This window comes from Caloenas nicobarica, chromosome 10 (genome assembly GCF_036013445.1).
Source record: "Caloenas nicobarica isolate bCalNic1 chromosome 10, bCalNic1.hap1, whole genome shotgun sequence".
NCBI classification, from domain to species: Eukaryota; Metazoa; Chordata; class Aves; order Columbiformes; family Columbidae; genus Caloenas; species Caloenas nicobarica.
The window spans coordinates 14,521,720-14,549,460 of NC_088254.1; the positions used below are offsets into that span (position 1 = coordinate 14,521,720).

The 27,741-nt window shown below is 40.0% G+C and overlaps 2 protein-coding genes across 4 annotated transcripts in view; one reads left to right on the plus strand and one right to left on the minus strand.

The window, feature by feature from the left end:
- Positions 1 to 229: 229 nt before the first annotated feature.
- Positions 230 to 4,862, plus strand: STARD5 (StAR related lipid transfer domain containing 5). Its single transcript, XM_065641932.1, has 6 exons — positions 230 to 337; positions 413 to 462; positions 597 to 729; positions 2,125 to 2,242; positions 2,804 to 2,897; positions 3,474 to 4,862. Exons 1-6 carry the CDS (start codon positions 248 to 250, stop codon positions 3,619 to 3,621), a joined length of 633 nt encoding a protein of 210 aa, XP_065498004.1. The 5' UTR covers positions 230 to 247; the 3' UTR covers positions 3,622 to 4,862.
- Positions 4,863 to 7,268: 2,406 nt separating this feature from the next.
- IL16 (interleukin 16) overlaps positions 7,269 to 27,741 on the minus strand; it is a 32,208-nt gene continuing 11,735 nt past the window's right edge. The window contains exons 4-20 of one of the 3 annotated variants that reach the window (XM_065641611.1): positions 25,693 to 25,786; positions 24,994 to 25,136; positions 23,924 to 24,034; positions 22,414 to 22,528; positions 22,122 to 22,195; positions 21,817 to 22,030; positions 20,657 to 20,774; positions 19,352 to 19,484; positions 18,319 to 18,406; positions 17,103 to 17,578; positions 14,464 to 14,602; positions 12,223 to 13,315; positions 11,537 to 11,714; positions 9,845 to 9,946; positions 8,887 to 9,139; positions 7,860 to 7,985; positions 7,269 to 7,604 (exon numbers count right to left, since the gene is read on the minus strand). In XM_065641611.1, the coding sequence (XP_065497683.1) occupies positions 7,411 to 7,604; positions 7,860 to 7,985; positions 8,887 to 9,139; positions 9,845 to 9,946; positions 11,537 to 11,714; positions 12,223 to 13,315; positions 14,464 to 14,602; positions 17,103 to 17,578; positions 18,319 to 18,406; positions 19,352 to 19,484; positions 20,657 to 20,774; positions 21,817 to 22,030; positions 22,122 to 22,195; positions 22,414 to 22,528; positions 23,924 to 24,034; positions 24,994 to 25,136; positions 25,693 to 25,786 (3,651 nt within the window). In that variant the 3' untranslated portion in view covers positions 7,269 to 7,410. Of the gene's footprint in view, positions 7,605 to 7,859; positions 7,986 to 8,886; positions 9,140 to 9,844; positions 9,947 to 11,536; positions 11,715 to 12,222; positions 13,316 to 14,463; positions 14,606 to 17,102; positions 17,579 to 18,318; positions 18,407 to 19,351; positions 19,485 to 20,656; positions 20,775 to 21,816; positions 22,031 to 22,121; positions 22,196 to 22,413; positions 22,529 to 23,923; positions 24,035 to 24,993; positions 25,137 to 25,692; positions 25,787 to 27,741 lie in introns of those variants that run through there. The other 2 variants (XM_065641610.1, XM_065641609.1) reach the window with 2 other exon arrangements.

A 27,741-nucleotide genomic window follows, 5' to 3' on the forward strand; every position in this document is an offset into this window, starting at 1 on the left:
GCGGAGGCCGCCGGAGGGGGTGCCCGGCTGTCCGGGAGAGCCAGGCCACGGCCACCCGCGGCTCCGCGCTGCCGGGGACGGCCGCCCCCAGCCCCGCCGCCTTCTCCCCTCCGCCGCGCTCCCCGGGTCAGGCGGGCTGTAGCCGCGGCCCCCTCAGGTGAGGAGGCGGCGCTGCCGTCGTCCCACGGGGGCGGTGCGAGTCGGCGACCTCATAGCTGCCAGCCGAGCGGCTCCGCTCCGCCCGGCCATGGACTACGGGGGGCTCGCCGAGGCCGCGGCCGAGAAGGTGTGGCGTTACCGGCGGGACCCCGACGGCTGGCGGAGCAGCCGGAGCACGGTGAGCGGGCGGGGGCGGCTGGTTCGGGGCGGGGGGCTGGCCCGGGCCGGCGGCTGAAAGCTTCCCGTCCCGCAGAGAGAGGTTTCGGTTTCTTGGAGACCGTCTGAGGAGTTCGCTGGCAACTTGTGAGTACGCCCGGCGCCCCGCCTGCGCTGCCCGAGATGCCGGCGTGGGGCTCGCCCCCCGCCGTCCTGCCGCGGAGTGTCGGGCCCGGGCGGGGCGAAGCAGCGGGTTTGGTTTTCGTTTCGTCCCGCCGCAGGTACCGGGGCGAGGGGATCCTGCCCGCCAGCCCCCAGCGCGTCTGGGACTGCATCAAGCCGGAGGTCGGCGGGCTCAGGACCAAGTGGGACAAAACCGTGAAGGATTTTGAGGTTATCGAGGCCATCAACGATGTAAGTTCCTTTAAAAACTGTTCCGGTGCGATTGATGCAGCATTGTGTTCGGAAGTACTGGGCTCTGCACTGACTTCCTGGTTGTAGTGCATCGTGAAATGGCTCGTATGCTATGTGGAGGGAGGTATTAAGTAATAATAATAATATAGAGATCTCAAGAAGTTGTATAGCCTCTGTCTGGATCAGTCTGACAGTGCTGGGATCGAGCACCTTTTTTTCTTTTCCATAAATTGTATATATTTTCTTATCAGTGGTTTATCTCTCTGAAAGAACTACTAATACATTCTTGGCTAAATACCGCATACTTAAAATACGCAAATGCATAACATTAAAGATTCCTGTACTATGTTGTCGCTAATGCCGCGAATCAAGCTAAGCATGATTTTTTTTTAACAATCTATTTGTGAGAGAAGAGGAGGTTTAGAGAATACATAGACTGAGTTAGGCAGTGGAGCGTTCATGTCATCAGCTGTTAATTCAGGCCCTGAATTTCACCATGGCAGCACACGATGCTCTTGTTGCACTCTGCCTTTAACAGACTGACGGACCCTGGGACCCAGCGCTTTGTCTCAGTATCTCTGTCTTTAAAACGAAGATGCTGCACTTGGTGCATTGCATGTGAAAAGGGCTATGTATGAGCAGTAGTTTCTGCTGCTGTGGTTATACAGTCTAATTTCTTTGTCTGTTTGTTTTTTGTTTTAAGCGTGTCAGAACCTTAAAAGGGCATTTGATTTAGATCCCCAAATCTGAAGTGCATGTAGATGCTCAGAAGCAGCCAGGGTGCAAACACAACCAGTCCCGAGAATGTTTGTGGAAGTCCTGAGAAGATGATTTTGGGGGCTGAACCTTACAGCTATTTAGTATTTATTATAAACTTGAACTTTAGGAATGCTGCAACATGCCACTTGAAATTCACAAAATATATCAGACTTGCCAGCACTTAGCACTCTGTTTTGGGGAGTATGTCAACACAGAGCCCCCACAGAAGAGGATGGTAGTGTTAAGCTTCCTGCAGTGTAACAAATCTGGTTATCGAGTTGTATCCTATGTGATATGATACAAAGAAGTTACCTTTGTTAGCTTGCTAGAAATGAGATTCATTTTGACTCTTCTATGAAGGTAGATGTGCCAGATTTGCTTTTCAGTATCCCTTGTGGTATCTGTCCTTAAATAACCTGCGAGCAACACATTATATGTTCTTTTTCTCTATTAAACTGTCCTTCATCAACATAAGGTAGTGTATTTTGACTGTGCTGGTTTGCATTTTGTTCAACAAAGGATGAATAGAACTCCTTGATACAGTTTATAAGGTGTACCTGAAAGTACAGAGATTTTTTTTTTTCTGGTGTACTTTTGAAAGCATCAACTGATACTACTCTGTTTTGTGATTTCCAGAATGTCTCTGTATGCAGAACCACAACCTCTTCAGCCTGGATGGGGGCTATTTCACCAAGAGAATTTGTGGATACGCTATTCATAAAGCAGTATGAAGATGGGACGATGCTATCTGCTGGTAAGAATGCTTGTGTTCTCAACATGTTCACGTTGTGTTAAGAGATAATCAGCAGCTACCAGAAATAAATATAAAATTAAAAAGTAATATACTGTTTAGTAATTGTTGGTCTTGTTTCAGCTGTCTCATTTTCCCATCCTGTTCAGGAATACTTTGCCAGGAATTTATATACTCACTAGAGTGCAGCTTCTCAGCAGTCAAGCAGCATATACCTCTGTGGCATGGATTCGTTGGAAGTAACTTGAGTGACCTCTCAAGAAAAGCAGTGCCCTCACACAACATGGGTTCAGTGAAGCCTCCTCAAAGTGTCTTGAGGCTTAGTTCAGAGCTCAGTAGCAGTTGCTTCTAAATTTAACACTTCTTTGATTTCTCTGTTACATGACCAGAGTGGTTCCTTTTAATGGTCTTTTCTGACCACTGGTATGGCACAGCCCCACATTTAAAAGGTTATACTGCCATTCTTCTTAAATATTTTCTCTTCTCAGCCGGTGCTTTGAGTACCAAGGACTTTTTTCCATCTCCTGTGAAAATGACCTTTTTCTTGAATGCTTTTCTTTATAGGCACCAATGTGGAACATCCACTGTGTCCTCCTCGGCCAAATATCGTGAGAGGTTTTAATTATGCCTGTGGTTGTTTCTGTATACCTCTACCAGGGTAAGAAGTGATCTTTTTGATGTTATGTGTTCTAAAGCCCTTCTTATCCATTGTGCAGTGTGTTTGTATGTGCATGGCCACATGTGATCTGTAGCCTCTTGGCAGTAACATGTTTCTGTCTTCCTTTGACTGGTAATGATTATGACTGAGAGCCCTTTTTGTTCTCTTTTTTTTTTTTTTTTTTTTGGCAATGAATTAGTCTCTCTTCATTTCGTAGAGGAAAGTCTTTAATGTTACAGGAACCATCATCATGGTGGGATTCTTGCTGACCTCTTAAGAGATTCAGCAGAACGTACAAATATGGTCTTAATTTTTGGTAAATGAGTATCTAGTTGTTTGTTACATTGCCATAATTCACAAACAGAATCGTGTACCTAATTAGGGTTTAGTTTAACTGTAATTTGACTTGTGGGGATAACCACATTTATTGAAATTTGGAATTTATGTCTCTTGTTTGTTTTTTTTAAAAAAAGTACTTAGAAATATTTATCATTGGACAATACATATAAGAGTAATCGTAAAGTTCTTAATGTTTTTAAACCACTGGCTATAAAATCATTTTCATTGTCTTTGCAGGGAGCCAGACAGGACTCAACTCCTCGGTTTTTTTCAGTCTGACGTTGGTGGCTATCTTCCCCAGACAGTGGTGGAATCCTTCATTCCAACTGCCATAACTGGGTTTTACAGCAACCTGACTAAAGCTGTTAAGTCATTAAAAATGTGACAAAAATTGCTGACATCAGTAGCTGAGGGTAGGAAAAAAACCGTCAGCTTGAGGGTAGAAATAGGAAGTTGACCTTATGGGACTTTACTGCCAGCAAAGATACTTTTGAAAGGTGGAGCAGGGGCAATGGATTGAATGAAGTAAATTTTTAAACCAGCATTTCCTACCTGTCCCTACACAAAGCAATGTTTTCTTTTCCAATACAATATCCTTCATTTGCATTAGAAAAATATCAGACTGGAGGCTGGAAAAATCCTGGAGACAGCCCTGGTGGCTGTCTGTGGGGAGAAGATACACAAATGACATTGTTCTGGGCCACACTTTGTCAGTGTCTGCGAGGAGGAGCATTGCTAAAACCCACTTAGCACTACAGCATCAGCCAGGTGCAGGTCAGCCCTGTTTCATCTCTGAAGCTCCCCGCAGTCTCTTGTGGAACAATGTTCCTTCCCCAAAAGAAGAGGTAGCTCTTGTGCTCCTTGCACTTGTAGAGCTGCTAAGATGCTTCAGTGGGTCCAAGCCAGCAAGTGGTAAAAGCCAGAACAAATTGGATAGTGTGGAAGACCCCACTTGTTTGTTCCAGCAGACTTCAGTACTAAAGGTAAATACGCCTTAAGTGATTTTTTTTCCTAAATCAAGGTCTAGCAGTGCAAATCAATTCATAGGTCTGTGGGTTGGCAAATAGACATTCTTCCTTTCTCCCCACTGTTCCAAAACCAGTGATTTTCATGTCGTGAAACAAACTGCACTGACATATTAGCAATAAATAAAGAAGATTAAGCACTTTACCTGCCTTTTTAAAAACTGCACTTGAAATGACCATTTTTACCTGCGTTTTTGAACCTTTTTCACTCTCTTGTGGTGAGAGGTTTAAATGGGTAAATAATCTGTTCTGTAGCTTAGTCTTGGCTTGACAGGCCCTAAAGACATGCTTTTTCTCTAAGACTGGTTTGCCTCATAGCACTATGTTGGGAATTGGCTCCTGATTTTGTGTGCAGTGATGTGTCCAGTTTTAGAAGATACTTACAGTGCTGGTTACTGCAAGAGTATCAGACATTACTATGGATTACATATAATTACAAAAGGAAAACTAATTGCTGAATTAGGAATTTAAATGCAGGTTGTGATTTTAATGCTGTAACTTGATTATTTGACAAGGTTAATATGCTCTGCTTTCTATCCCTGTATTTTATATTTAGTATAGGGCATGGACCTGCACACAATTTCCCACTGTGAATCCTACCCTATGGAATAGATTTTTCAAGGAATCGACTTTTAATCTAGTCTCCTTTGTGTACAAAGATTTAAAAACTTGCATGCGTGTGATGAAATAAATATTTTTTTGCTACATTTTGCTGTTTTTCGTGGATCATACTTTAAAATGGTTCCTCATGCACCTGCTTTGCCAGGAAGGAAATAAAAGAGCCACTTGGACCTCCAGGATCTCTCTGAATTCAAGGCAACAAGAGAGGGAAAAGCCTTCACTCCTGTTCACACTCCCTTCTAACTGGGGATAACGGTGTTTTGGTGAGAGCACTCACCCTCCCAACTTCTTTGCTCTTGATTTGTTCTTATTTCCAATTTAGGTTGCTGCTTTCTGTACTTAAGAAGAGTAATAAATTAATTGAGGAGACGTTTGGACCCTGATATTACAGGGACTCATTTCTCTAAACATACTGAAGTTGTTAGACATGAAGGTCAATATCTCGACACTTCTTTGCAAGATTATGATTCGCTTAATTTGTAAAAAGTTCAAGGTGCAGAGCTCAGGTCACCACTTGTTATTCCTGCAAGTAAACCTTTTGCAGACAGCGGGGCCTTTTTTCTTTTATTGCTCTGAGCAATAAAGGTGTTAGGTGAGGCTCTTCCTTGGAATAACTTAAGGATCGCTTTTCGAAGTGCTCAACATGTTCTATTCAGAAAGAATTAAGAGCCCTTAATATTCAGCCTTCTGCCCTGCAAAATTGGAGATGGAAATATCTTGGTAAAGATCATCTTGTAAGATTTTGAAGGACTCCCCAGTGAGACTCGCTGCCTGCCACACAGTGTGTTTTGATGCAGATTCCAGGAAAAGCAGAAGCATGCAAAAGCTGAAAAACTTTGGAAGCAAAGTGAGAAGAACCCTTCTGGAAAAAAATGAGATCAAACCTGTCTTAGTGGTTCTATGTCAGTTCTTAAATTGATGACATTAAAGAGCTGTTTCAGGTGAGGACACCTTCAGCAGATGTTAAATACAAGAAATTCTACCAAAAAAAGAGAAATATTCAGAGGGTTTCAGGTAGGTACCAGTTAAATGTACGAAAAGGTTCCCCCTCACATTTTTTTCCTATCCTGGTTCCTACTCAATCTGTAGAAATTTTGTTTTGAGGATGATTTTGTTGATTTGTGGAAAAAACAACTCAACTGGGAAGGGGTTTGGAAGTGTGGGGGCAGACGGCTTGTCAAGAATATTCTTTCCAGGATTGACATAGAACTAACTTGTGAGGAAAGGCCAAAGCAAGTTCTATGCCTGTATTCAGTTAATACCTTCTGCTGTCTGTCCTACTTCCCTTTCTCTCAGTTGCTGTTTCTGTGACATTGTGTTAAGTGCATGGAAAATAGCTTCTGAACTCCTGCAGTTTATGGTTTGGTGAAATTAAGTATTTGAAGAAGGATGCAGCAATTCCAGGCTCTGAGAAGGTGAATGGCCAAGGACAATAACCAGTGCAGCCTTCTGGCTTTCAGCTGGTGAGTCACCACTTCCATCCTGATGTTGCATCTCTCCCTTCAGTGAAATAGGTCAGAGAAGACCAAATGGGTCCACAAGACCATCTTGCCATAGATGCACGTGCTGCTGTTGGTAGAAATCCATACGTTGCTTAGAGAGCACTGACAAAATGCCAATAGCAGCATCTGAAGCATAGATTTATCTCCAGGTTATTTAGTGTTTGCAGAATAAATATTTGGATTCAGAACTTTTAATTCCTAAATGCTCTCAGTGGTACATTTCCTTACAAAAATAACAAAAAGACATTTCATAAAATGCATGTGGTGAGAAGGTAAGAGTTGGTTTTAAATGGCCTTATTACTCTCCTGCTGTAGTTCTCTGAGACCTTTGGCCAGAGAAAAGTTAGAAAAACCTCTGCTATACTACCTTCAGCATCCTGCCTCACCCTTGCAATACCATGGGACACTCCTTCCCCCTGCCCTGGTGTCTGCCTGCAGGAGCTGAGATGGTTTTGTCAGCTGCTCCTAGAAAGTTATTCTGGACAGGTTCTGGCTGTTCTGTGGTTTGAATAGAAAAGCTGGAGTTTTTCAGGGCAGGTTGTCACTTTGACACACAAAGCTGCATCCACCTTTCTCTGCCCTTTCCGCCTTGTCTAAGGCTTTTCCTTTGCTGTAACATTCAGGCTTGTAGACACATTGCTTCCTCCTGGGAAGGTAAGGCATGAAGCAAGGCTTGTACAGTAGGACTGAAAACTTAGCACAGAATGTGCTTCTGATATCTGTTAATGGCTTGAAACAGGAGAATGCTATAGTTGTCACATATTTTATTACAACCAGTATATTATTAATAGTCTTTATTTTATAATTCTACACTTTGGAACATCTGTTTCTGAATGTCGAAATAAGAATCATGCACATTTCGTGCACATCTTATTTTATCCCAGACAGCTTGCTCCGTAACTGGCAGTAAGATCATGCGTACTTTTCATATGTGCTTTCTGAGTATCTTGCTGTGCTAGCCAAATGGCTGCAATTAATAAAATCTTTTTTTAATTCATAATATTGGCAGTAGTCTAATTCCTTTTCTTACAAAGTTTCAGATGGTTTGATGGTAACAGAGCTTGGATTCTTCCTCTTGATGACAGCTGTGATGGGCCCATCAGGTAATGCCTTGATTATATTCCACGCTTCAAAACGAGTGAGTCCTTGCATGACAGTTGTGTGCACTTGTAATAGCTCATCACCAGGCTGAACAGGGCTGCTTTGTTCTAATGCAGTCCCTGGAGAAAGAAAAAGCATTTCCTTTAATTCATTGTTTGGAGGAGTCTTTAACAGCTCTTTCACTTCTTAAGAATCACCAGCATGTTTGGTATAAACCACCTGGGCTCAGCAAAAAACAAATTACTAGCACTGCACAGGGTAATGCTGCATTTACAAAAAATATTATTTTCTTTGTATAAACCAGCAGTTGGTTATGAACTGCACAAGTTTGCATCAGCTAAGAACCTGCTGTGTATGCATTTATGTGTGTTTACCTTTAAATATTCTGTTGATGATGATGGGTTTATCTCCGTGAACGGAGCCCTTCCCTCCTTCCAGACTGAATCCTAAACCAGCAGGTGTTTTCTCTAGGGTTACAGTGTAGATTGTATCTTCATTTGCTGGAAACAAATGGAAAGTTAGCAGATGGGCACCACATAGTCTGGAAAGCTAAAAGATCTGTTACAAAAGATGAACTTCCATTTTGCTTGTAAAGGCACCATGAACTGCCAAATGAAAGAGAAAGCTATAATTTTTAATTCCTCATTTTGTCATTGTAAGGCCCTCTGGGAAGCTGGGGAGAACGAGTTGAGTTAGAATTCATGACAAAGAGGAAATATAGAAATGAAAGCTGGTGACATTTACTAGAATTAGAAAAATCTGTTCAATGAACAGAATTTAAGGTAAACATATTTGTCTTGATGCTAGTTATGAAATTGTTATCAACTACAAAGCTGCTAATGTTTGTTTGCAGTATGAAAATAAAGCTACAGATCTCTAGATTATGCTTTAGAAAAACAAAAAAAGCACAAAAATGTTTTCAGAATGTGACAGGTTCTGTAAAAATCTGACCTTGCTGTGTTTCAGATGTAGCCATCTGCTATATCAAACAATAGCACATTGTTTGTTCAAACAGAAATTCTCTTTCACACAGAAACAGTCTTGTAAACTAGTATCTAATAATACTAGAATAAAGAATCACTGTTCACTGAGTTGTCATTATATCTTCAATTAGATGTGTTATTACAATAATAAACCTTGTATGTCTACAGAAATTTATACAGAGGATCACATGTTTTTTTCAGAGGGTTCCTTGATTTTAGAAATCTGTTAAGTCTTTCCCTTTCCAACAAAGTTATTCCAAACGTCTGCTTCAGGAATGTTTCATTAACTGTGCTGTCTTTAATCGTGGTTCTCAGATTTACACGGCCAACGCCGAGCTGCTTTATGAACACCCAGGATTTCAGGAGATGAGTAAACACTTAACAGGTGGGGGCTGCAAGGTAACACCACTGAACTTACCAGACTCTTGTGAGGCATCACTTGCTACTGAAGATGTACTGGAGTCAATCAAAACATTGAGATTTTTTTCTCCATCTTTAGCTTTTCTGGTGACAACAACAGCTTGTCTGGGTTGTCGAGCCTGTCGCATGATTGCTGAGGCATCATTGTGAGTCGCACCTTTCAGAGACTTTCCATTAATGGATAGCACTTCATCACCTTTCTGAATAGTTCCTTCCTGAGATGCTAGTCCATTGGGAAACACTTTGTGAACCTATTGAAGAGCCCAGTCAGCGCGCACACACACGAGGAAAGAGAGAAAAAAAGAACGAATCAATAGATCACTCAGTTACTACTTTTTACCCTGTGCATTTTCCATTCTTTGCGAGGAACAAGTTGCTTTTAGTGTGTTTCAGGACTAAGGGCTGAACAAATTTGTACAGAGAAGTTCTCCTGGGCACAGCCCTCCTCGAGCAGCTTGACAGTCTCCTTTGCCCCAGTATCAGATGGCCAAGGCCTCGCTGCCCGTGGTGTGTCCTTTCCCTGTGCTGCCTCCTGACCTCTCACTGCTCTGCTAGTGGGAGGAAGACGGCATGAAGCTGGTCTCTAGCTTCCAGGTGTCTTACGTGTCTACACGTTCACCTCATTCCTCCTGACCACCCTGCATGGTCTTCTAGAAGCATGTAAATAAGGTGTTGGTTACTTTCTGCTGAGGGCTACATGTTGTTCTGCCGGGGCTTGCAGAGCTGGTGGGGGCCACCACTGCCTATCACCTGGAGAGGGCGGCTCCGTGCACAAGAATCCTGTTTTCACCCATTAAGACCATGATTCTTCTGACTCTCAGTACAGCTGTCTACTTTGATTATGTCAAAACCCTCTGGGGGTTTTCTACTCCTCTCTGGAGTAGAAAAGCAGTAAGTTATAGATTTTTAGATAGAATAGTTGCCTTTGGAGTATTTTTAAGAAAGCAGCTACTTACTGTTATCACTTTGTTTTCTAGGTCAATGCCCCCTGCCAGGCTGAATCCAAGCCCAGTATCTTCTTCTTTATGCAAAATTGTAACATGAATGTCATCAAATTCCTAGGCAGAGAAAGAAATAATGTCAAGAACTTCCCAAGAGATATGTCAAGATGGTTGGAAAATCATCATCTTTTCTTTTGTGTATTTTATAATGATACTTAGTGGCATAAGCATAATACTGAGACACGTTTAGTAATTGGTTTTGATAAAATTTACCTCTCAGTTACCCACTTTATAAAATGCTAGTTTGTGTCTAAAATTGTTCTGGTTTGGTAAACAGGTTATCAGTTGGATCTGGAGCAGGAATCGAATGATATTAAAGAGTATAGATATCAGGTACTGTAGAAACAGAAAATATTGCTGAGTCATATTAGAGGACCTTTTCATTGAAAAAGTGGAAAAATAATTTGGCATACAACTCACGCGGATATGTGTCACAGCTTAAAAATTGCTTTTCAGTCTTAATTTTATTTTTTAGCTATGTTCTAGTAGTGGGTAAACTGTCTCTGACAGTGTTATACTCAAGACAAGTTTATATAGGGTAACAACTCCTGTTTAACCAAGTTTCCTAAGGAAATTCTTGACCACAATTTTGCAATCATGTTCAGTATGTGAGCAACTGTAGTTGCATCTCTTGACAGGGTGTTATTTCCTTCCACAATTGAATCTACTGGCCAGCTGCAGCCAGGCAGAGGGTGCATGTTGCTCAGAGATTGCCCTGAAAGTTCCATGAAAACAGGTAACTTAGCATGAGACTAATGTCCCATTGAAGGCAACATTGCAACGGAGCTTTTACTGCTAATCAGACCAAAAACATCAACTTGGGATGTTAACAAGAGACACAAATTGATACAAAACTCAGCTTTCTTAAATCCTGCTTGTCAAACTGTTTTTGTTTGCAACATACTGGCCAAGTTTGATGTAGTCTGTAAGAATTTGTCTGACATGAGAATATGTCCAGCCAGCATTCTGAAAGGCAGAGATGAATTCACTGCTCATGCTCTGTGCAGTACAGACACCAGGACTAACCGGAGACATGTGCCACTGCAGTCAGCTAAGGGGCAAAAACTATATTAGCTCAGGTTTGTTGGTGCATTAATGAAGTTATGCTGCTATTTCACAGCTTGGCATGTCTTAACACCACAAGCATGCAGCTGCTAGTAGAAGCTGAACTGTTTTCAATGCAGAGCTCTGGATGTTATCTGCTTTTTCTTTTAGTGTGAGCAGTCTTAAAGTCTTTACAGTTCCAGAATGCACATATTTAACCTTGATTTTGACTTATTCTGAGCTTTATCACAATTTTAGATGAATCCAGTAAGACCAAATGTTGCTCAGTATCCCAAAAATGAGGCATTGAGTATCTCAGACTGGCAACTCAAATAAAAAGAAAGGCCTCCAAAATATCAATACCTACTACTGCATGCACTGACCTCACCTGCTGAATAACTGTTATCCCCTTAGATAAATGGATATTACTCTTGCTCAGTTATCTTTTGAAGACTTCTTTGAGATTTTTGAGCTAACCATTACTACTGGTACATATTGAGATGACTGTTTCGTTTCTTGTAATATCAAGTTGCAAAGATCAACCAAGCACATCCACTCCGCAGCTTTCTGAAACCCTTGCACAAAAAGGAAAAGCAGATTTACCTTTAAGGTTGCTTCATCTAGTGATTTGACTTCCTCTATAAGCTTCGCTAACTCTTCAGGGGACAGCAGAGAGATGACAGACTGCCCTGACGCGCCGGATGCTTGAGGTGAGCCATGTTCCTGTTCCTCTCTCTCGCTGTCTGCCAGGCTCACAGTATATTCTCTCAACTCAGAGAGGCTGTCCCGTGGTGACAAGAATAAAAAAGAAACGTCGAGTTATGAAAGAACATACCCACAAAAGCATAGCACAATTTTCGAGCAGTCCTCTTTTGATCTTATCAGCATTTAATTGGGGTGGTAGCTCCTATAATAAGTATTGTAATACATACACATGTAAATTAATCACGTTAGCCTAACAGAAGAAGGATCCATCACATAAAAGAATAGGAATAATCTCTTGGCCCCAGGCAAAACCAGACTTAAATCTCCTTTATCATGGAGATGCTAGAAATATTCCTCCTTAAGTAGGAGGAAGCTTGAAATACACATGCACTTATATAGTACAAATTAAAAATTAGCATAAGAGTCATGTGAGTCATCCAACCTTTGTGCTTTAAAAAGTTCTTAACTTAGTCTGTGCTTTATTACTGTCTGCTACTACCTTAGAATGTTAATCTGTCCGTGCATCAGCACAGATGCTCAACAGTGCTGATCTGCAAATCTGATTTTTAAATATGGTATCTTACTTCAGTGAAAATCCAGTGTCCAGGTGGTGATTCTCACTTGGGGGTGAGAGAGAAGTCCCATCCTCCTCCACAGAGGACTGAGACAATGTGTCCAGAGTCTCCCATGCATTGTTTCCAGAAGAGACTGGAGACTGAGGAAGGCAAAGCAAAGATTTCATTAGAGCAGATGACACCTGGCTACTGATGGAATAGATTTTGCTACACTTTTCATCGTATGGCTTCATCATCTCACAAGACTGGGACGCAGTAAGTGGGAAGCTTCGTGATCTTAGGCTGTGTGCTTTTGCTACTGATACAAGATGAGAAGTCGCAACAGCTTCTGTAGTTAAGAGACCCGAGGAATTTTCAGTGTTGGCATCTTTGCTTTTCTCTGAGCCAGCTGCAGGGACCTCCCTGGGAGAGGAAGATCTGTCCAGGCTCTTGGTACCCATGACCGCAGGTGACTTTGACTGTGGGCTGGTTTCACAATGCTGGAGAAAGGCTTGGCTTAAATGGGCTGGAGCCACTTCTGACCCTGTTGCAGTGGGAGAGGGTTCTTTCTGGGCTGATGGTTTCAGGCTAAACCTTCGGTGTATTTTTTCAGGTGACTGCGGAGCACTCAAGGATTCAAATGAGCTTATTCTTTGTTTTATTGATGATCCCGTAGGAGAGACGCGGGATAAGCTGGATTGTCGTTCTTTGCTGGAAATACTTTCAAGGTCAGGTGGACTTTGATCTGACTGTGTTTTCAGGTCTGAATTTGCTTTCCTCAGTCCCTTCAGACTTTGGCGAAACCAGGCTGGCTTAGGTGCAACAGGAGGTCCCTTTTTCACACTGTCATTTTCGTCAGATTTTAGCACTTTTGAACTGACTATTTCTGATTCTGATTTCTTCAAAACTGTCTCTGAGCTGCTTTGATTTTGATTCTCTTTATTTGTGTTGATGCCAGGTTGCAAATCTAAGTGGACGTTGTCTTCACTCATGGTAGGATTAAATAAGCTTTTTGTGCAGTCAGAAATTTTAACCCAAGGGTCTTCTGTTGTCGTATCGAGACTATAATCTACCCGTGCTTGTCTTTTAAGTATAGGCCTTTGTACTGATGGAAGTGGACACCCTGTATTAGGAAAACATGGATTATAAAAAAAGTCTCCTCCTCTGTCCCTTATCTATGCATTGGTATTAATTCATTACATTTGAATTTCGTTCAAGTGTCCAATAGGTATTTTTTAAAGCTTCTGAAAAGTTTAAACTTTTCCAAAATTCACATCTCTTGATCCACAAGTTCCAATTTTTGACACTGAAATTAACTGAAAAACAAGGCTCTTCCGTGCTTATATGCAAAATCCCTTTTATAAAGGGCCTGCAGTTTCTAAAGGTAACCCAAAGTTCCGGAATGCTGAAGTCGCAATATAAAATATAACAGTTAAAATAGAAGACTAAAATTACAATGTTGTTCACAGCCTAGTGAAAAAGTTGGTGTTACAGTAAATTCTTTTTAAAAGTTTTTTTTTTCTTTCCTGCCTCTATGAGTATATGCCACTCTAAGAAGACTCTCCCCTGAAGATCTTTGATCAATATTTATGCTTCCTTAAATTTGTGCAGGCATTTCACGTTGCATTTTCTAGCAAGTAAAAACCTAATTGTAGAGTAGGAATATTTTTACATCACTGACTAAGCATTTTAATGTTAGCCATGATAGAGCTGAAGGGCAGCAAACTTTTATTTGTGCAGATACACAGCTACTGTTATCTGCTTCAGTGTGAATAAAAATATTTTTTTAAGGCAACATTTGTTTTTTAATGATCTGAGCCAGAAATTACAGAATTACTTAACAGTTTAGGTTGTAAGAGTTGTCTAGTTCCCTTAACACTAAGTTTCCTTAATTCTAACTAGCACAACAAGATACTATCTTATTATCAGCAGTTTATACCATTGCAAAAATTGAGCCTTGAAACTATGCATAAAAATGTACTTTAGAAATGCTAAAAGTAACCTTTAATATAACATTTTCAATATAATTAAGGAGTTTCACCTGGAGAAATACAGCAATAATATACCTATCCATTAACATAAATCATATATGATGCTACTTCTTATATATTTTCCCCTTTTTCTCAAAGATTAATCAATAGTTTGAAATTTCATCTGCTCAGCATAAAATTTACAGATGGGGGTTGAAGTCTACATTTAAAGAGGAAGGTGAAGTCAGCTTGATACCCATTTTGGAATCCTGCAAAAAAAATTCCATGGAATTAAACGTACCTAAGTTTGCTTTTCTTTCTTGATCTCTGCCCGCTGGAACAGCAGTAATGTGGCCGGTATCACGAGCTGTGGGAGAAGCGATGAAGACACTCTGGGTTACATCAGTTTGATGTCTCTCTAGCGCTGGTTCTCCAGCTTCCTGCTGAACAAACAGGAAATAGAAATGTGACAGAATGTAATCATGCAAACCACACCATGTATGAATCTGAAAAAAAAAAATCATTTGTTTTTAATCTGAAAAGAAATATTGAATAGAAGTCAAGCTTTCACTTCTGCTTGGGAAGTAATCCTTATAGGACTTGATTTATTCTGTGTTTGAAGAGTGCTGGCATGATACTTTATGGTTACGCTTGTAAACAGACTGTGGAAAAAATGCAATTACCATCTCAAAAAATTAGTAATAAGCTTTATAATAAGCTAAAAGACTGCCTACTATTATAAATCAGCTATTCAGTAGACTTTTGCAAACCAGTCATGTAAATTTCCTCTAACTTCATATTAAACTATCTTTTCTGTTGAAGCTTTTTGCCCTTAAGCACCAGCTAAATTGTTACTGTAGTTTCAGAGCTCTCCTTTCCTTGTTTTTGGCTGGAAACAGGGTGAGAGGATTAGTTTGAGGGTGCAGTAAATGCCACTCTCAAAATCATTAAAATGTACTGTGGAATTTGCCTTCGTAACCAATGATACCGAGTTACCACCTGCTCTGCTCTGCCACTGGATGTGCTCTCTGCTATGTAGTTAAGCTCCTCAATTACTAACAGGAACCAAAACCAAACAGGAGAGTGAAGGTCTAGAAACAAACAAGGTTGTCCTGAAAAAAATTAGTAATTGAACAAGTTCTTAGATTGTTTTTTGGTTGCTTTGGTTTAGTTTTTTGTTTGGTTGGGTTTTTTTCTGGGTTTGGGGATGTGTTTGTTTGGTTTGGGGGTTGGTTTGCTTTTGTAATATGGTGGTGTTTGTTATGCAGTTTTCATATTCGAGGAAAAGCTTTCTCCATCCCCCCCTGCTTACTGGGGTCTTTCTTGAAAGTTGTGTTCTGTTGCTGTTGGATATGGATAGCAGACAGTCAATAAGTAAAGTAGCTAATTTGGAAGCACTAGTAACAGACAGTTTGGTCTTTACTCTTCGCTGATGGCAGTTATACCTACCTTTTTATTGATGCAGTTTAAAGCATAGTTGAAAATATCAATTAAGCATTCTTGGTTATGTAAAAACAACCTTACTGTCTGCAGAACCCCCACATACTGTGGCATGCAGGCCTTCAACTGACTAATACAAAATGTTTCTGGAATAAAGGTGGGGGGAAAAAAAAAAAAGGCAAGCAGGTAATAAAATCTTCTCTTAATGACCTGAAATACGTTCTGACAAGAAACGCTCTCTCCTGGGGACTTAAATGAACTGTTGCCCTGGGATATACAGACTTACTAGAAGAAGTTATCTGCATTAACAGAGCTTGACTTTTCATAGACTTCATTGATCTTTATTTATTTTTTTCTCCTTATCATTTAGGATAAGTGAGTACTGAAGAATAATAAGTTGCATGCAGTGATAAGTTGAACAAGTACTTATTTGCCAGAATTTTACTTCAGAAAGTTGATTTTCTAGTAGCTGTTCCTGAATATGTTTGTATTGCTCTCTTCTTAGGGGATGGTAAAAGTGTGACCTTGCCTGAGGTGCTGAACCAAAACTTTCTTGGATGTTAACATTATACTTGGACTTCGGTCTGAGCTATATCATTTTATTTTGCTCTCTGCAGCTTGGGAACTGTGGGGGGTTTTGTTTGCATTGCATTGAGATCTGCTTGTCTCTGCTGCTGTATTACTAAATCCAGGGGAAAGAGGTTTCATTTTTAACCAAACCACAACTTCGTTTCAACGTGCAGATCTCACAATCCCTCACACTCATGCAAATGCGAAACACCCTTTCTGTTCTATCTTAGATGAGAGGGAACTGAAATTTAGTAATGCACAAGTACGTACTTAGTTTTGAAATACTGTATCTTATCAACAAATCGACAAATATGTATATGCCTCGCAATTTAAATGAGTTTATTTACTACCTCGTGGTCTCCAGAAATGTACATGAGCCCAAGACTACCTGCTGCGCATAATGTTAGTGCTTTCCTCCAACAGAAATCCACCACTGTAATAAACAAATTGTTTCGTGGCTTCTCAGCTTCATAAATGATTTGCCTCTCTGAGTGTTGAGGTTGGGATCAACCACCCCGAGCTGGCGTCAGAGGCTGTGCAACCCCCTCCAGTCCCAGCCCAGAGTCAAACTGGAACCAGAAAGAGTCCGATGCCACCGGTGACACTTGTTCATTAGGAACGACAGAGAGGGACTCAAGTTCATTCTCGCTGCTGCTCTCACTGGGATTTTAAATCAGATTCCTTGATATGGAAGAAAATTTCCTTCAGGCACTTTTCTGCATTCTGACCTTATTTTGAACATCGTATTTGGACCTAAACTGGCTTCACTAAGACACATACTTGAGCCTCATCCCCTTCACCCAGTTCTCATATAAGTATGCATACTTTCTCTTTCTTCCCTGCTTTTCTTCCTGCCATCAGACAAAGTCACTTTGCCTTCTTCTGTCCCCCCCTCACAAATATGCAAACACAAGAGAAATGTTTCTTCACCTGAACACTTGCAGAAGGTGATACAGCCGCTTCAGATACAAGCTTTTCTCTTCTGTCTGCATTACACTGGTCATTACATGTACAGTCCTGCTTAAAATATTTCCTTGGTGGAGGTTTGGGCTTTGATGATTTAGGTTTTCTAACGAGGATCTCTGATGACTTCTTAGCATTTTGCAAGGGCTGACCTCTCTCGCTACAAGTAGGAGGGGAATTTCTCTCTGAGTTTTTCCCAGACAATGAGTACAGCAGGCCAGGCTGTCTGGTAATTGGTACATCAAGGCTATGTACTCTTGCTTTCAAGTCAGTCAGTTGGTACCCAGCGCTGTTACTACATGAGGACCTGGGGTTGTAGCTGCTGTCACTGCTGGAGCGGGTCATTAGCTTCTGAGTCCTGCGGTTGCAATAAGCAGCATTCCTTTCAATATGTTTTTCACACGGATGTCTTCCATGCCAGCTCACTTCTAGTTTTTTAACACCTGTATCAGGAATATGTTCAAAGCATCTGTTCAGATACATGCAAAGTGCTCACTGCTAAGATTCAGCTGATTAAATTTGCAGCTAATACCATAATCAGTTGATTCAAAGGTATGATCTATGCACTAAAGGCTTGTAGATTGAAGAGTCAACAGTTACATTCTCGGACAGCAAAATAATGCTACATTTTTCCCATGTATATATATATCTCAGCAGTATAGTTTTGCTGATGAGGATTCCATTACCTTTGGTCCTTTAGAAGAAATGACGCTAAAAGGAATATCATTGCAATATGTTACTGTGAGAGGATGTCACAGCTGAACTAGGCAAATAGCTCCAAACATGACTGCATATGCCTTTCCGCACAAGGGGATTAACAAGCTGTTTGTCCCCAGGACATCACCTGCACTGTGCAGTTCCTTGCTATCATGGTCCTGTCACCTGCTGGCAATTGTTTGAAAAGCTTTAAGCAGAAGTTATGAACTGGAAAGGATGAGGAAGAGCAAGAGGCAGCTTGCACAAAAATTTTTGCTGGCGATCAGACAGATGTGATCTTTTCTTATCACTGTGGTAATGTATCTTAGGAGGCATGTTAGGAGCACTGTCCTGTGAGGTTTCCTCCCCTTCCTTTCTGCTCTGGGTTACGTGACTGTTACTAAGGATTCTAACACAGCGCATACTCATCCTATCTGTCTTTTAAGTCAAAATTACCATGTCTCAATGAATGCATTTCTTCCCTTACCTTCAGTACTCCATTGATGCCTCTCCTTTCCAAATCTGTTGTTTTCTACAGCTTGTGCAACAGCTTCTTTTAGCTGTTGCTCAGACACCTAGGAAATATTGTGCCATTATACTCTCAGGAGATTACTGTGGGGTGAGTAACAGTTAAACATTTATTCCTTTCACAAAGATTTCCAAGTCCTGCAAGTTCTCTAATGGAAATGAGTGGACCTAGCTATACCACACATCAGCTAATTTTAAAGCTAAGTGCACACCATTCGATTTGTATATATTCCAGTATAGCCAAAGTATATCTATGGATGTGCTGTTTATATTGGTTTTTAGATGAAATGGGATCTCTCAAAGATAAATGTTCTTTTGCATATTTCACTGTAAATGGAGTTCTGTAAATGGAGACCAGTATAAGATCATTTAATACTATGTTTTTATGATCATTTATGCAACAATTTAAACTTGATAATCATTTATACAGTATTTGGTGTTAGGAAGCATTTTGTAGAAAAATCTTGCAAGAATAAAATATTATAATATTATAATAATATTAATTTAACTACAAATATTGGCTGGGCAAGACCTAAATTTTAGTTACTGAAAGATGGGTATTTAAACATTTATTTGTTCGGGTGGGGTTTTGGTTTGGTTTTGTTTTGGTTTTTTGTTTGGTTGTTTGTTGTTTGTTTGAGGTTTTTTGAGGGGGGTATATTTCCCCCTTTCAAATTATTTTCTTATTATTGGGAATTCTTTCTTGAATAAGATATGTATTTTCATTTATTCCTTAAATGTTATTTCTGTAGCTTCCTTATTCACAGCATATGAAACTCATGCAAGACTGTCCGCAATGATCTTTAAATTTTACACGATCTTATTTAAGATTTTTTCAAGTTTGTTTGTGTGCAGCACTGCTTATAAAGAGATCAGCATCTTTTGTTATCAACATTTTTCCACCTCTTTTAGATTAGTACCTGCTCTGTTACTGAGTCTTAGTTCTCAACATATGCTTTATCAAAAGTCAGAAAGAACAAAGAGTCTGCTACCTGTGGTTCAGGGTGTCTGCTGATGATAATCTGCACTGCACCAGGATCACAATGGCTTAGCACAGCATAAACTTCATTAAGAGTTGTATTTTGGACTGAAGTTTCGTTAATTTCAATAATTTCATCTCCACACCTACAGAGATGTTAAAAAAGAGAGAGAGGATGTAAACAGATTTTCTTTTCCTCTCAACCTTGCCTCACCCATGTGCAAATACACAACAAGCAAATTCGTGTGGTTGACCTTTAATTCAATCACAGTTTAAATCATTATACTTCTCTGTTCCTGTTAGAGAAAATGAAATGAGAATGAGCTGGATGTCAAGGGTTGTTGATACAACTGCCTTGTTGCATGCAACCTTTGAGCTTTCTTCATCTTCAGCTACACTCACTTGGTGTCTGATCTTTCTGCTGTACGTGGCTCAGCTGCTGCTTCCACCTACATCTTCCTTCCTTCCTTTCAAGTCAACACTTCACTTTTCATGTCTTTATGGTCTGCTAGATTTATTTAAGGTCAGAAAGAATGTTGTGTTTCTGCTACATATGAATAGCTTGTTAATAGAAAAATTCTACTGACATGCCATAGTAATCCTGCTGACTGCTAGAGTGAATCTTTCTAGATGAAATCCAAATTTGGCCCACATGGAAACTGAGGCTGCCCTTCTCTTCTCTACTGCAAATACCCACATGCATTAAGATCATGTGATTCACATCATGCAAACTTTCTCATAGCTAAGACCGCAGTTCTTTCGGCTAAGGTGTTAGGCGTGTAGAAAGGGCTGTTACAGAGCACCTAATATTAATCAAAAAGCCTTCACTGAAAATGCTGTGTTCTGTTCAATTCTAAATATGTTCAGCAGTACTCATTGGTCATAAATCTTACTAAGTTAATTTCTACATTTCCAGTAAAAGTAATTTCAGCAAATCTGTATTTCTATTGGGCAAGAAGTGACAGAATTTGAGCTGCTTGTGTCAGGAAAAAAGGGCACTCAAACAAGCCATAATATGCCATATGTTTGGGTTTTTCCAGATACTTTCTCATTTGGAAATCTCCTCCAGGAAGCATTTTATATGCTTGTCTGAGACCCTCAAAGCTTGCCCAGCCTGGACAAGAGGCAATAATTGCACTGGGTTGTGATATATTTGGAAACCCCATGTATCCTAAATACGCATGTGCTCAAACCCTCCGAATAGCACGTATGTGTTAAACCCAAAATCCCCAGAAAGCACAAACAGGTCAAAAATAAACCCATAAAAGAGAGCAAAGAAAACCTTGTGGTGTAAGACAGACACTCTTTCTCATCCTACCTGAGTCTCCCGTCCATATGTGCCACTGAGCCTGGTGAGAGGGTGTGAATAAAAATCCCCGAAATACACTGGAAGTAGGGAATGCTACATAACCCAATTCCAAGGCCAACACCTGGCTCTGAAAGAATAATTTTTTTTAAAAAAGGGCAGTCAAAAAAACCATTGGAATATTGGAGAGAACTTTTTAAGAACTGTCTTCAATTTAATTAGTTTTTTCTATGCAAACTAGTTATTCAATATTAGATTGCTCAATATTAGCTGCTACTCCTACTGCTTTTTTCTTTTTTTTTTCTTTTTGTTTTCTATTTTTTTTCCACCTATGATTAAATTGAGTGCACACCAACACTGCTTGTGGACTTCCAAAATCTGATTTGCAATTCATTAGTGGTGTGTCACAGACATAATGCAAAGCAGGTTTATTTTGCAAAATATCTGTCATTACAGAAGAATTCAAATGACTTTACAAGGAGACAGAATAAAGGAGGAAAAAAAATTAAGGAGGGACAAAAATTAAGGAGAGAAAAAGAAAGTTAAGCATGTGTGGCTATTGTTTGCTATATCATCTGAATCCTCTTTCTGTTTTGTATAATGCAGTTTAAGATTTTTGTGAATTTGCCCTTTTTGCCCCGGACAATCACTCTGTCAGATCCCACACTATGTTGGGTAAGTCACACTGTTACTTCATAGAGACTTTGCTTTGTTCGTTGCTTTGATGTTCCCACATTGAAAAGTTTATTTCATTCTGCCAGTGGTTGTTTATAAATAGAAGATGATGACAATTGAAGAGGAGGTAGAAGAACTACCAGAAGATACAGATACATATTTTGTTTCGAGCCTTTTCAATAATGAAATGGACTGCTTGCATAATTATTGGTGAGCTGCATAATTAATAACTGGTAGTTGTTGCCAAGAAATATACTTTTTCGCATGAAGGATATGAATGTGACTCTAATGCTTGAGTGAAAAAAAAGAAAAAATTATTCGCTCTTGAAGACAGTGTTCAAAATCCTGCTGCTGTTAGCACTGACAGGCACCAAGATCTGATTTAGGGTATTATAAAAACTTAGTTCAGGAAAGGAATCAGGTTAGTGGGGAAAGACATTCAGAGAGCAAACAAACAGTGCCTCGTTTGCCAGTGCTCAGTTAATTTTATCACTTACCTTTGTTTAGGGTAACTTCCATTATGACCCTGTCATTGGGCTTTGTAGCGCTTAATGAGAACGCTGCCCTTTCTGAACTGAAAGAGCTGTTTTCTTTGGTTATGCATGTACTAGAGCTCAGTGAGTGACACAAGTGGGGTGACAGACAACTGGAAGCAGAATGAGGTGGGCTGAAGCTTGTCCTGACTGTAAGTGTCAGAAGACCCTTTTTGGCCTGCTAGAGAGAAAAGGGAATGAATGAATAGGTTGAGTTCACGTGCACATTGTGTGTAGACAGCAATTGTTCTGGAAGAACAGCACGTAACCTTGAATTTTTGTAAAGCATCATAATGTGTTAATCCATGCATGGATTCTCCATTCAGTTCCAGGATTTCATCACCTGTTTTTAAAGAGAAAAAATGTGCCGTGTTACTATTACTGTATTGTGCAGTAAGGTACATGATACATACATGTACACAAAAAGAGTCTTATAAATGCAATAATGGATGCAGGTGTAAAAGTCACTTATGGCTCATTTCAGCTTCACTTTAATCTGCCTTCAGGTATCGTTCTTTGGGAATCTGGAGTGAGAAAAGGGAGAGAAGAAGGATTTCCCACCTTCTTGTAGCCTTCCATCGGCAGCAGCAGCTCCACCAGGAAAGATGGTTTTGACATAGATGCCTATTGGTCCATAAATGCTATCTTTTCCTCCAACAATACTGAAGCCCAAACCCTAATTTATGAAGAAAAACAGCGCGTGAGAGCCCATGTTCAGTTCTCATAATGGTTCGTTTGCAGTTTCTTTTGCCTTACCTGCATGGGCAGCACTAACAAATGGAATAGCATAATCCAGGAAAAAAAGAGTTAACTACATGCCAGTAGTAAAAGCAATTTAGAATTTCAGCAGAATACCCTCATGATTTCCTTTTTGTTTGCTGCAATCGATTAATTATTATAAACACGCAGGAAGGTGTCTAATTTTTTTTTTTTCCCCCTTGATCCAACAGCAGCCTTGAGAGATTAATTTATCTGTTCTTCTCCTTAATTTTCTCTACCATAAATGAGACTGATAAAAAACACCACATAAGATTTTGATATTTCTACTAATTTCAGACGCACAAGTGGAGATGTCATGGAGATCTCTCTCTCTTACCCTTTACCAAACAGAGTTAATGCATGTTGTAAATTTAAGCAGCACCAGCAGACCTTCATAGGTAGATACTTATCTACTTTTTCTTTGACCTTTTTTCCCTTATATAAAAGTAAAACACTACCTGCTACCCTTAGAAGGATGTTACAAGACTAATTCACACCTCTGAAGCCATTTAATGTCCCTCAAACGTAAAGTGAAAGTACTGTGCTGATAACATCCTAATAAACAAATACAAATACAGAAAACAAATAATTATTTTGTAAATTATGATGATGATCCTACTTCATGGAATGATTTCTGAGGTTCATCTCACAGCTTAAATAGTTATAAATAAAATATTAAATATTTTCACTGGAACGGTTATTAATGAACAAATTCAGAACCTTATCCAACAAGTTCAAAAGCTATGTGTTTATGTTCATAGCTTCTGTATTGTCATTTTAAGAATATTATTCTGTCTTTCTCCAGGCTTTGTGGTCATTTGGTTGGTTGGTTCTTCTTGTTTGGGTTTGTTTTGTTTTGTTTTGTTTCAAATGTTTATTGTTTTTTATTGAGATCATGTGCATTCCTGGTGGTTCTTGTTTTCCTTCTCGACAGAACTGTCTTTATGGCTCAGCTCTGACTTGAAGAAAGCTTTAGGGTTGCTGCGTGAGTGCAATTTACAGATGGCATAGAATTTATGATTTCAAGCCTACCTCCAGCTGCCGAAATAGGATAGCAGTGAACGTCAGTGGTGTTGTTGGTAGCTTGATGTGCAGGTGTTATTAGAACCTGAAAACTGTGCTTCAGCAAAGAGACTTCAGAACGTTAACAAAAGCAAGTGAATGATAACTAATCACTCCTGGGCAAGCCTGGGTACGAACTTGCAACCCAGAAGTAGCAACCTGAATACTTGAAGTCACTTCCCTGCACTTTGCAGTTTACATTTGTGAAATGGAGTAAAACTCTCTGGTAAATCAACAGAACCAGTCTTACCTTCCCTTGTCCTTTCATCAATACAATGTTTGAGATTACTGATGCCTGTGAGCCGCAGGATGTGTGTACTAGTTGTGCAGTGCTTAGTGATCTAGATGACCTTGAAATTGCCTGTGAACATTTAAAAAAAAAAAATCATTTTAAAACAGAACCAGAAATTCATGGACATGTATTAGGACAACTTGTTTACTTCAAATTTTCATCTTTATAACTAATGGTACTAAATATTTCTTCAAAAAAAATCAATTCTCTCTAATTTTCAGAAGCCACTTGTTCAGGCAATCACTCACTGCTCACTGAAAGTGTCCTGCAGTGACTAAACTAGAGCAAAACTAGAATGTTGGCCCTTGAAGTGGTGTGACGGTGTAGAAAGATGTATTTGTGCTTTCACTTGATTCTCCATGTCAAAAATCCCATTTGTGGCCTTTAGGCATCCTAAACAAATATTATCGTATTTGCCCCTAAGAACTGAACTAAGGAACAAGAAATTCTAACCCCTTCCCTCATCTTGCCACTACATAACTTTATCTTGGGACAAACAGAACCTGTTTTCAGCATTTCCCCCAAAATATGAATTAGTGCTCACAAAAGTTCTTCAGACTGTGAACTACCCTTCGCTGCCTCCGTTAAGCCACAACGTAGGCTTCTTTCTACATCTGGAAGACGTGAAGCACATCTTCTTTGCTTGATATCCTAGGTAAGCAATTTCTTAGTGCTATTCCTACCTCCATTCCACAGATAGTGGATTTCTCAACTCCAGCCTCTAGATTTGACCTATTTTAATGAACATTTAATGAAATATTTAATGAAAATCTCCTATTTCAACATGGAATTTGGTATTACAAACTAATTTAAGCACTAACAGAAGTTGTTACCGAAAGCTAACTGTGCATGAAGTTCATTGGGGCCGGAGTTAATTGTACTCATTACAAACCTAAGAGAGCTCAACACTTTTTTTTAAATGCAGCAGAGTGAAACTAACAGATGTTTAAGTGTGTGGAACAGCAGCCAAGATTTCAGTTTTGAGGGAGTTTTGAGGGAGTTTTCAGGTGATTTCCTGCAGCACTTACAGGGACTCTCCCTCCAGAGCACTCCAGCTGTTGGGAAAGAGATTTGCGGCTGGTGTGGAGGGCGTGGGGCTGCCTGTCCCTGAAGGGCACAGCTGTCTGGGGTGCCGTGCAGTCCATCTCCCCCATCCAGTATGAGTTTACACCTGCTCGGTGTGGAGAGAGAGGCTGCGTTATTTCTCAAGCGTTGGACATTTCTGCACATTCGTTTTGTCAGGTAAATGCTCCTTAGAGATGCTTTTCCTCCTGCAAATCTCTCGGTGAAGGAAGTGATCTTTTCAATCCACACTGGGCAGATAGCCATTAATGTTAAGTATAGTAAAAAGCAAACGTTCCCTACTGAAAAAGCATTGTCCTTTGAGAACATAACTTTAAAAAAACCCACAAAAACCAACCAAACAAAAAACACCAAAAATCCCAGACAAACAAACAAACAACAAAATCACACACCAAAAAACCCCCAAACAAACAAAAAACCCCCACATAAAACAGAATGCTTATGCACAAAACCCTGATTGTAGGATACTGCGAATATAAAAGCTGATGCTTTTATGTATCAGCAATTCTTAGCTGAGAACTCCAGAGTAAATGTGGACAATAGCTGCAATTTCTTTCAACGCTGCAGTAACGTCACAGGATGAAGTGCTGTGCTGTGCACTCCCTGAATATTACGAGAGAAAAGATTACTTCTTTGCAACTTACTGGTTGAGTTACTGCGAGTCCGTTGAAAAGGAGCTTTACTGTGCAGAAAGCCATTTAGTGCTTCCAAAGGCCTTTCCTTACAGGTTGGTGTTTCCTAAAATAAACAAATAAAGAAGAATAAGGCTGCTGCTGTGCAAGAAATTCTCAAAAGTGATTTAAACTAAAAAACCAAAATTTCTCCTAATTTGACTTGCACAAATTTCAGCCTGAATTTAAAAAAAAAAATGGAGCAAAATCAATTATTTTAAATAAATGCATTTGTAAAGACAAATGCAGCTCAAAACTTTGTTATAAACATGATTATAACTTGCCAAAGTAAAAAGAGATGAATAGGTTCTTTAGTCAAAATGGACAGAAAATTAATTGGGTACCCCTAGTTGGTTCAGACAAACTAATATTTTGATGTACAAGTAAACTGTAGCCATGCTTGTCTAATCTCTGGAGATAACCGGCACTTTGGGCTATTCAGTTTCCATCACCTTAGAAGGGTATTATTTTCAAAAGGAAAATTCTTAGGCCCGGCTTTGCAATAGTGGATAGGTGCCTAACTTCTGCTGATTTCAGAGGGATGGGTTTTAGTCAAAATATGATCTGCGTGTTTAAAAACCTTTGAGGACTAGACTTGAGTTTTTTCCAAAAATTGAGCCCTTTCTGCTTGAAAAATTTTAGTTGCTTTTGAGAATATGGCCTCTAATTCTAGTATTTCAAAACTTGTAGATAAAATGTTTGGTTTCTAAATGCAAATTTTTAGAACAGTTTGAAAATACATAAATGATCACATCGAGCAACAAATGATGTTAGGAATAATTTCTGGATGTGTATGGTTCCTGACAGTCCTGCTTCTGTTGTGACGCAGGGAATGCCATTGATCTTGAGGGAATCACAGTTAAAAGAAAAACATTTCTAAATGCAGACATCATACAGAAACTGATCGAAATATAGTAAACCTCCAAATATAAAAGGATTTTGTTCTGCGGGGCTAGGAAGGCCACAAGAGCAGCATCAGAGCAGGATCTATGTGTTCTAATCTGTCTGGAGCCAAACAAGACACTTTCTTCCCACAGCCCGATTTTAGTAATGCTGTTTGGAGATTCTTCAGCTAATGAATGATAATTTTCCTCTTTGACAGCAGGTGGAGCCATTGCCAAGTAGCAAAATCCTACTAGGGCTTTCCAGTCCCGTTCCCCTGTGGAGCTCTTCAGAATAAAAAATGCAGAGAACATCCTTAAAGAGGCATTTTGAAAATGATTTTGCGATCTGTCTCTTATCAAGCTAGCTGGTTTAAAAAGCCTTTGCTATGAACCCTAAATTAATATGGTGCAGGCTTTCTTTAAATGCACAGTTCACCTGGCTGCCTCTTGGGTGGTATTGTGCTTCAAGAGTTTAATATAGTTCCTTTCTGGCCACTTAGGTGTTTAAAGGAGAGAAAATAAAAATCTTGGCAGAATCCAGCAGACATCTGGGTAAGACAGTTGTTCTCTGCCATGCTGGTAAGAGGTGCGTTCTATTCAGACCTGATAGTAGCTACGGCCAGGGGTGTTTTCTCAGTCTAGGATTATATCAGAGCTTTCTGTATGACCCTACTGCAGAGACCAAGAAAAAAGTGCATTTTTTTCCTTGAATATAAAGATCTGAAGTCTACAACAAATCTCCGGCTGAGCTCTGTTGTCTTCAAAGCGGTAAATGTGTGTTAGGGGACTAACCCTGTCCAGTCATCATCCTCAGGTTTGCTCCAGAATTTGCAAGTGAAAAGCCTTTTGTGCTGTCTAGTTTGGGTGGGGATGAGAGGACAAGAAACCTGAAATGAAATGCCTAATCCAATGAAATGGACTCTGGGAAAGAAAGATTAAAAAATCACTGAAAGATTTGGTGAGAATCCAGGATTGCTGACCTGTTAATGCTATCTCGTGTTCCCTTCCCTCTGTAGCACATTCCAGCAACATTGACCACGGCAAGTTCCTAGCTATAGATCCTAGACGCACAAAACTGCTTCAGTACCCTGCTCTCTGGCTTCAGGATTCATGGATCTTCCCTGAAATCCACCTCTCC

Excerpts from the sequence above, each read along its gene's own strand:
- STARD5 (XM_065641932.1), top strand. The coding sequence starts at position 248 with ATGGACTACGGGGGGCTCGCCGAGGCCGCGGCCGAGAAGGTGTGGCGT. Across the intron at positions 338-412 it reads GGCGGAGCAGCCGGAGCACG|AGAGAGGTTTCGGTTTCTTG; the intron begins GTGAGCGGGCGG and ends CCCGTCCCGCAG. Across the intron at positions 2,243-2,803 it reads TGGGACGATGCTATCTGCTG|GCACCAATGTGGAACATCCA; the intron begins GTAAGAATGCTT and ends TTTTCTTTATAG.